Source organism: Drosophila ananassae, chromosome XL (assembly GCF_017639315.1).
Source record: "Drosophila ananassae strain 14024-0371.13 chromosome XL, ASM1763931v2, whole genome shotgun sequence".
Taxonomy (NCBI): Eukaryota; Metazoa; Arthropoda; class Insecta; order Diptera; family Drosophilidae; genus Drosophila; species Drosophila ananassae.
Window position 1 is genome coordinate 17,110,809 of NC_057931.1, and position 9,037 is coordinate 17,119,845.

The window sequence follows — 9,037 nt, forward strand, 5'->3', positions numbered from 1 at the left end:
ATTACACAAGTTTACAAATTTAGGGGTAATCGAGTGAACCTTGAAACTGATGGTTGTTTTATAGTAATTTAGGGTCGGAAAACACGAAAATTGCATCCGTTTATTTTTCCTAAGAACTTTTTTAGAGATCTTTTTAAAAATCGTGTTTTGTGGTGCTTTTTCAGATTTTTTTTTAGTAAAATCTCATGTTTGTGAAAAAGTTTTACAAACAAAAAAGGATATTGATCGAAAGGTATTGAAGTGATGTTTACGGGGATATATAATATGTGCAGTTTGAATAAAATCTTTGGAATTCACAAGCGACCAAAGTACAAAAATAGTTTTCAAATCATTTTCAAAAATTGATTTTTCCTCAATATCTAGTTGCGTATCATAATTACCTTCCCGTATCATAATTACCTTGGTATATCGTCGAATTCGGCTGAAACAGTGAGAAGTAACATATTCAAGCAGAATCATAAACAAAACCCGTTTTATACCCGGACACTCCCCTATTTTATATTATGTAATATTTCACGATACATTTAGATCGTGTTATCGTTTATTCTCCTCTTATTTTGCCAATATCACATGACTTAATTTGCCATAAGTCAATCTTCATTTTATTCATTTAACAAAGGCTTAAAAAGTATAAATTTCTTAAATAACTATCGACTCTATTATCTTCATCAGGTTTCATATAAATATATACTATATATAATATAATATATAATACATAATATAAAAATAAAAATTTTAAAATCTCTAATACCAATTACATTATTCAGCCTGATACTTACATCATAAGATTTAATATTAATATAGTTTTTCGTTTATTTTTTCTTTTATTTTTTGCATTCTGTGTATTTTCTATAATGCGTTTTTTTTTCATTTTGTGTAATGCCTTTAACAAGTTTTTCATCATTGCAATTCTATTGCTTATTGCGGGTCGAATATAGACAACACTTTAGCCTGCATTAAAACGGTTATAATTTTAATTCGAATTTGCTTATCTTCCTGACGCCAAACAAAATCTACGTTTTCTTCGAAGTGAGGCTTAAGCGTCTGCGAGAATTTTTAAACAAACTGTCTGAAGTATGACACCAGTCTTATGATTTATCTTAATTGGGACACAGATTGTGGTGGCGGTACATCCCACAATATTTTTACTTTACGTGCTTTTACTTTACGTAATTTTTCAAGCCAAAAGGCATGGTCAAAAACTCGTACACTGGCGTTACAAACGCGGTTCGCTCAATTGAATCTTCATTTACTTGAACTTTGAAAAAACCACTAGCCATATCTAAGCACGAGAAATACTTTGCGCCACGCAATCTGTTCTGTGATCAGATGTAGCGCATACCTATTAGCATCAGTATTATCATTCAACATCCTATAGTCCACACAAAGGCGATCAGTTACATTTTTCTCTTTCACTAACATCATAGGGATGTATAAGGGTAAACAACTTACGCGAATTATATTTTCTTTCAACAATTCATCAATTTTACAAAGCTCAAGTTTTTTTTCTACCTCGTCTAGGGGACCAAGTCTATAGGGACGTCGTTGAACTGTCTTTCGTGGATCTATTGACTTAACCACCTTGTCTAGACTAGAGTATTTGGTTTCCCGCTGATAAACCAATCAGAGTAGTATTTTAAGATTTTTGTTAAATCCAAATTATCACAATCATTTAAACCAGTATCAGAATTGACAGAATTTTCCTAATCTATAAAAGTCGCTACATCTACGCTGTTTGTTTTGAAAATTTAAAATTTATCTGCATCGATAGTTACGCCGAAGCCCGAAAAATTTCATGACCGACCAACATTGCAAATAATTGTCTAAGATTACATGTTTTTATACCCTTGCAGAGGGTATTATAATTTTGGTCAAAAGTGTGCAACGCAGTGAAGGAGACATCTCCGACCCTATAAAGTATATATATTCTTGATCAGGATCACCTCCTGAGTCGATATGAGCATGTCCGTCTGTCCGTCTGTCTGTTTCTACGCAAACTAGTCTCTCAGTTTTAGAGCTATCGAGTTGAAACTTTGCACACATCCTTCATTCCTTTGCAGGCAGTATATAAGTCGGTATGGCCGGGATCGGTCGACTATATCCTATAGCTGCCATATAACTGATTGATCGGAAATGCCATAACTTTGGTGTTTTTTAAGTTAGAGGGTTGGGACTTTTTGACCAAAATATCTTATGTACAAAATTTTATAAGGTTCGGCCGACTATATCCTATAGCTGTCATAGAACGATCGAAATGGGCATAACTTTGGTGTTTTTTAAATTAGAAAGATGGGTACAGATTCTATTTTGGGAAAAACAATCTGATTTGTCGAATTTCATAAGGATCGGCCGACTATATCCTATAGCTGTCATATAACTGATTGATCGGAAATGCTATAACTTCGTTGTTTTTCAAGTTAGAAGGATGGGAGTTTCAATGGATTCCTCTTTTGGCAAAATAATTCGATTTGCCAAATTTCATAAGGATCGGCCAACTATATACGATCCGCTATATATCTGATAATATAAGATGCGTGGCGCCACCTAGCGGATTGCGACTCAACTGCGAGGGTATATAAACATCGGCTCCGCTCGAAGTTAGCTTTCCTTTCTTGTTTTTTATATTATAACTGTTGGGACACTCCCAGGTCCCTAGAGCCTTCCACGTAAATCAAGCCGACTTTTATGAACGAAACGCTGAAATCTTTATTTAAATTTAAAAATTATAAATGTAGAAAATTATAAAATAGAAGCTTTTCTTGCTTACACTTGTGAAACTTTTCTTACACTATTTTCCTATTTAGTGTTGGGCATGACTGCATTCAAATTAAATTATACAACACCGACAAATTCAAATTGGCCTGTTACTTCGTGGCTACATCGTACGCCTCGTAACATTCCCCACCTCGTAATTCTTCTGAGTGTCCACGCCGAGAATTACCATCTCTCACGATGTCCAATTTGGCCAACTTTACTGCAGGTCGAGTAACGAGTCCATCAGGAGTACGTACTACAGCACTCCGAACTTGGCCATCCTTAGCACAATTAACATACATAATGACTCCTTTTGGCCCAGTGTTCCGCTTGCTCGTCTCATCCACGACCAAAACTAGGTCACCTTCTGCAAGCGGAGTTGGGTTCGGATGAAACCATTTCGTCCTTCTTGTTAACGTGGGTAGATATTCTCGAATCCATCTTTTCCAGAAGCGATCCGCCAATTGCCCTGCGATTCGAAACTGCTTTGCTAATCCATGTCCAGTGACTTCCATCATTCCACGTTCACGCAAACCGCTTGAGTTTCCAACTAAGAAATGATTCGGCGTCAAGGCTTCGGAGTTTTCAGATTCCAAGGGAATATATGTCAACGGTCTTGAGTTCAACGTGTTTTCAACATCCGCAAATGCCCCGCGTAGTACTTCCTCTCTCAGAACGACTTTAGACAGAATCTCCGACAAGATTGACTTAGTTGAACGCACCATGCGTTCCCAAGCGCCGCCCATGTGGGGTGATCCAGGTGGAATAAATGCAAAGGTCATTTGCGGATACTTACTTTCCACATCCAAAGTCGATATGTGCTCGATCTCCTTTGCCAATACTCTGCTAGCGCCGCGAAAATTTGTTCCATTATCTGATAGCATTTTAATAGGTACCCCTCGCCGCGCAGTAAATAGTTTCAGAGCCAGTAGAAATGAATCCGTAGACAGAGAAGGGACCAATTCCAAATGTACTGCACGAACTGTCATACACGTGAATAATACTCCCCATCTTTTCTCTCGTCGTCTTCCAACAGCGATTTCTATTGGTCCGAAGTAATCGACTCCGGTGTACGTGAAGGGCAGGGTATATGGTGATATACGTTCCTTTGGTAGATATCCCATTTCCGGTGGCAGTGGTTGTGCTCGTCGGATGGAACAACTTACACATTTTTTTACAGTTTCCTTGACGAGTGCTCTCAGGCCTGGTATCCAAAAACGTTGCCTAACTTCGTTTACGACTATTTCTCCATGCAGATGGTGAAACTTGCGATGATAATATTCGACTATTAGATACGTTACTTGGTGATGACGTGGAAGTAAAATCGGTCGCTTCACGTCTACTTCTACATTGTCGATAGCTTCAATTCGACCTTTCATCCGAATCACTCCTGACTCGTCAAGATACGGCGAACATTTGAATATGCTGCTTTTCCGGTTTGAGACACGACCATCTTTCTTTAAGCAGCGAATTTCATCTATAAACGTTTCCTCTTGGCAAGCTCGTATGAAAACCGTGTCCATCTCAACATTTCGTTTTAGTTCGAGTATTCTTTACAATTCAGGTCCAGGCTGTCGAACTTGAATATATCGTATGAAATCCAGCACTCGCCTTTGGGCTCCGCGTAGACGTTCCAGCCTACTGAAGCGTAACGGATTTGGCATAATAGAGGCAATAGGTGACGGGTCCGTCCGCACCATATCGGCGTGATAAAGCAGTGTATCATCGGAGCTCACAGGGGTTCCGATTTGTGACGGCCATCTTGACTCATTCTGCGATAAGAATTCGGGGCCAGTAAACCACCTTATCGAGCTGGTCATCTCACAGTTTTTTGTCCATTTGGTTCCTTCGTCCGCCACATTAAGCTCCGAAGGTATCCAGCGCCAATCGATAACCTCCGATCCTTCTAGGATTTCTCCGACTCGTACGGCCACGAACTGAGGAAACTTACGAACGTCCGACTTTATCCAAAATAAAACATCTTGAGCGTCTGTCCAAAAGATCCGCCTTTCAATCCTGATTGATAGCTCTGCCTCCAGAAACTTTGAAAGTCGCAAACCCAAAATGGCTGCCATCAATTCCATTCTTGGCACCGATATGGGTTTCAAAGGGGCGACTCTGTTCTTCGACGCGACAAGGGAGCATCTGATTTCGCCGCCGCGTTCAACCCGCAAGTATGCTACAGCAGCATAGGCATCCAAGCTCGCGTCAACAAATATGTGCAGTTGGACATTTTCAGCAGCCTTTGAGCCATACATGTATCGTGGGATACGCAAATTACTCAGCTTGGACAACGACGATTGCCAAGCCCGCCAGTCATTCTCATCCGAATCTTTAATTGTGTCATCCCAGCTCACACCGGATCTCCAAATGTTCTGAAGAATTATTTTGGCACGAATGTTAAAGAATCCGAGTAGTCCGAGGGGGTCGAAAATTGACATTACTATACTCAGTACCCTAAGCTTCGTGTGGGTGCTGGTTACGGACTTCTGCAGCAACTCAGGTCGAATTACGAATGTTAGCATGTCTGACTCGGGAAGCCACCACATGCCCAGAACTTTCTCCTGAAGTTCTTGTTCTGAACCCAGGTATTTCGGGGACGCTGCTGGGGAACTGTTGAGAGATTGAAGGACGCTCTTGGAATTTGATAACCAATTTCTCATTTCAAATCCGCCTTTCGCGTGGATCATCTTGACATTGTTAGCCAGTTGAATCATTTCATCGTCAGTATCCACCGACTCCAGCCAATCGTCGACAAACGTATTCTGACAAATTGTCCTTATAGCATCTGGACAATTGTCACCGAATTGCTCTGCATTTTTCTTCAGTATAAAATTGGCCAGGGATGGGGAACAGGAAGCGCCAAAGGTCATCACTTGCATTACAAAGGTATCCGGAGGGCGATCGTTCTCTCCATTTCGCCATAAGAACTTCTGTACGGACTGGTCGGAGGCACGAACTTTAATTTGGTGAAACATCTCTCGAATATCTCCTGTTACAGCGACAGGGCGTTCTCTGAATCGCAACAGTACTCCTGGCAGGGACACCAACAAATCCGGTCCTTTCATGAGGGTATCATTCAGCGATAGTCCATTCACTTGTGCAGCCGCGTCCCAGACTAGACGTTTCTTTTTCTTGTTGGGGTTAGTTACTACGAATACAGGAATGTACCAAGAACATCGGCTAGTGGCTAACTCACCCCTTTGTAGTTTTCGAATGTAACCCTTTTCAGCGTATTTTTGCATGGTTTCGATCAGGAAATTGCTTAGATCTGGGTCCTTGATCATTTTTGATTCGAGACACTTAAGACGTTTAAGAGCCATAGGGTAAGAATCAGGCAAGTTTACATTCTCATATCTCAACAGCAGACCGGTCTCCCAACGACGTTCATTGGCAATGTATTTTGTAGTGTCGTTCATAATTTTCAGCGACCGCTCGTCTTCCTTGGATCTCAGTGGTTTTAGAGGAACGCTTACGCCGATTGAGTCCAACGAAAAGTACGCCTTTACAGCTTCATCAAGGGTTCGAGTACCACCTGAACACTGGCAAATATGCAGTACTCGTGGAGGAATGATCTCGTCCAGTCCATATCGCCCATAGACAGACCATCCCAGTTTGCATCGCACAGCAACAAGTTCATCATTTTCGGCTTCTCGAACCTCTAGTGGTACGCAAATCTTTATATGGTCCAGTCCAATGATCATTTGAGCTTTGACACCTATATACGTTGACACAGGAACCGATTTAAGGTGTTGATGGTTGTTGAGCATTTGGTCGTCTATACTTTGCACTGGCAGGTCCAGATTGCCCACAGTGCGCACACCTTTTAGCACATACCTTAAGTGCGGGTGATCACCGGAGGAAACACTGGTACAGACAACCTTTGATTTGGTTTCAGTCTGTGTCAAATCACCGGTCCATTTCAAACAGAGCTGCTCTTCAGGTCCGTCCAAGCCTAACTCATCAGCTAATTGTCGCTCCATCAGAGTACAGGAGGATCCTTCGTCCAGGAGAGCAAAAATATTCACTCTTTTAGTTTTACTATACAAGGTTATGGGTATATAACGGAACAGTACCCGTTTTGTCGATCTGCCATGAAAGAACAGTGCCGACTCTTTTGTTTCTTCCTTTTTGAGTTCCTCCGAATCGACGTCGAGCTTTATCGTAGGGCAGAAGTGCAGAAGCTCATTGTGCATTAATTTACATCCATCAAAATTACACGGCTTCTTCACTCTGCAGTTTCGAGCAGTATGGTTTCCAAAACAGCAGAAACATAGTCGTTTAGCCTTAATGACTTCAAGTCTAGTCCTGATTGTCATACTCAAAAATCCTTCACATTCAGACAGATCGTGCTCGCCGTCACATACCGGGCACAATGATTTTGTTGGATCTTCAATTTTCTGCTTGTCCTTGCTCGAGCCTTCCGCTATATTGTGCACTAGCAAGCGCTCCTTAATATGTCTGCTTCCTTTATCTTTTTCCGTTGTTTGGTAATCGTACGGCGTCACCATTGTAGCACACATTGCTACGCCAAAGAGCCAATTGTCGAAGGTAACTAGATTGCCCCCACCTGCTGCTAAACGATGTCTGCCCCAATCCAGCTTTAGATCACTGGACAGCTTAGCAACAAGTTCACTTAATAGGGTAGAGTCGTTTAGGTACTCCTGTAGCCCCACTGAAAGCATTGTGGCACAATAATTCTGCACAGCGAGTACTAGTCGTATTACAGACTCCAGGTTGTTTGGTTTGATTGCTGGCTCATCTTTCAGCTTACGTTGTAAGCTAGCATGTACGATTTCTGAACGTCCATACAACATTCTTAGAGTACCGATCGCATATGGTACCATGGCTGGAACCATGAGTTTTCCTCGTACCGCTTCGAGAGCAGCTCCTTTAAGGCACTTTTGAAGTCTGATAAGATTTTCTTCATTGCTAAATCCACATCTTTCCGTCGATTGTTCGTAGTTACTTATAAAAAGCAGCCACTCTTCCGGCTTTCCAGTAAATACGGGTAATTCTCGCGATATGACTTGTCGCGCCGCTACTTGGGCTGGCGTCAACATTGTAGTACATGACCCTGCATGAACGAACTATGTATTCGAAAACGGCGGCATGTGACCGCCTATTCCACCAGTATTAAATGCTGCACTGTAAGGGTTTGAACCCGCCGTGTTGGGATTGACATTCGGTGTAAGACCTATTCTAGCAGCTGACGGTACAAATCCTGCTGAATTTCCTTGGAATCCAAATTTGGTTGCGTTGTTTTCCATCCATATAGCGGCATTCTGAGGTGGCGCCGTCTGCGCAGCACTATACGATATGCATACAGCCGCGCCCTTGGGTGGTGCAGTGTGTACAACATCATTTTCCATGTATCCAGCCGTATTCCACATTGGAACTGTTTGTGTTGCATTGTTGGTGCTGCTTGCACTGCATCGATACTTTGACCGATAACCCTGGTCGGGATTGGACTTCGCGCAGTTCTTTCCTGCATATTAGGAGCTGTTACCCAATGAACATTTCGAGCTATACCCGTGTTCGTGTGATGCTCGAACATCTGTGTAGCTATTTTACCATGTGGTTGAGACACAACGTGATTTGTTGGGTTCGTGCTTATTGGCGTGCTTGTACCTTCAAGCGACACGAACTGACCTGAGTTTGTCACTGTTTGTCCTGACAATGTTCCATTGTCGAATCCTGCGAATGGTCCAGTGAGACTACACCCAGAGCTTCTCCATGAACCGTCTTCAAATCCAATATTTAAATCGCCAGACTCGTTTCTAATTTCATCATCCATTTCAGAAATTTGACGCCACTCTTCACTGGCTGGTAATGCGTCAACAGATCTTGATTCAGATAGTCCTGTATACTACGTCCTCACTCCTTTCACACCCTTGGTAAAGGAATGCTTTCCAGAAGCCGTGCACTCTTGCAGCGTGCTTTTCCGGATGGCAAAGTATTTCAGAATGTTGAAATCAAGTAAATCAAGCCTTCCACGTAAATCAAGCCGACTTTTATGAACGAAACGCTGAAATCTTTATTTAAATTTAAAAATTATAAATGTAGAAAATTATAAAATAGAAGCTTTTCTTGCTTACACTTGTGGTTTGCCGCTCTTCACATTTACTAATGGCATTTGAAACTTTTCTTACACTATTTTCCTATTTAGTGTTGGGCATGACTGCATTCAAATTAAATTATACAACACCGACAAATTCAAATTGGCCCGTTACTTCGTGGCTACATCGTACGCCTCGTAACAATAACATTTATTCTTTTTCCT

General features: G+C 41.5%; 1 protein-coding gene across 1 annotated transcript; it reads right to left on the reverse strand.

Annotated features, from left to right (window-relative positions):
• Positions 1–4,307: 4,307 nt before the first annotated feature.
• On the reverse strand, positions 4,308–7,817 carry LOC123257550. The gene has a single exon (XM_044717132.1). It carries the CDS (start codon positions 7,815–7,817, stop codon positions 4,308–4,310), a length of 3,510 nt encoding a protein of 1,169 aa, XP_044573067.1.
• Between the last annotated feature and the right edge of the window lie 1,220 nt (positions 7,818–9,037).

Bases quoted from the DNA above. Each gene is read 5' to 3' on its own strand.
- LOC123257550 (XM_044717132.1), bottom strand. From the start codon at position 7,817: ATGTTGACGCCAGCCCAAGTAGCGGCGCGACAAGTCATATCGCGAGAA.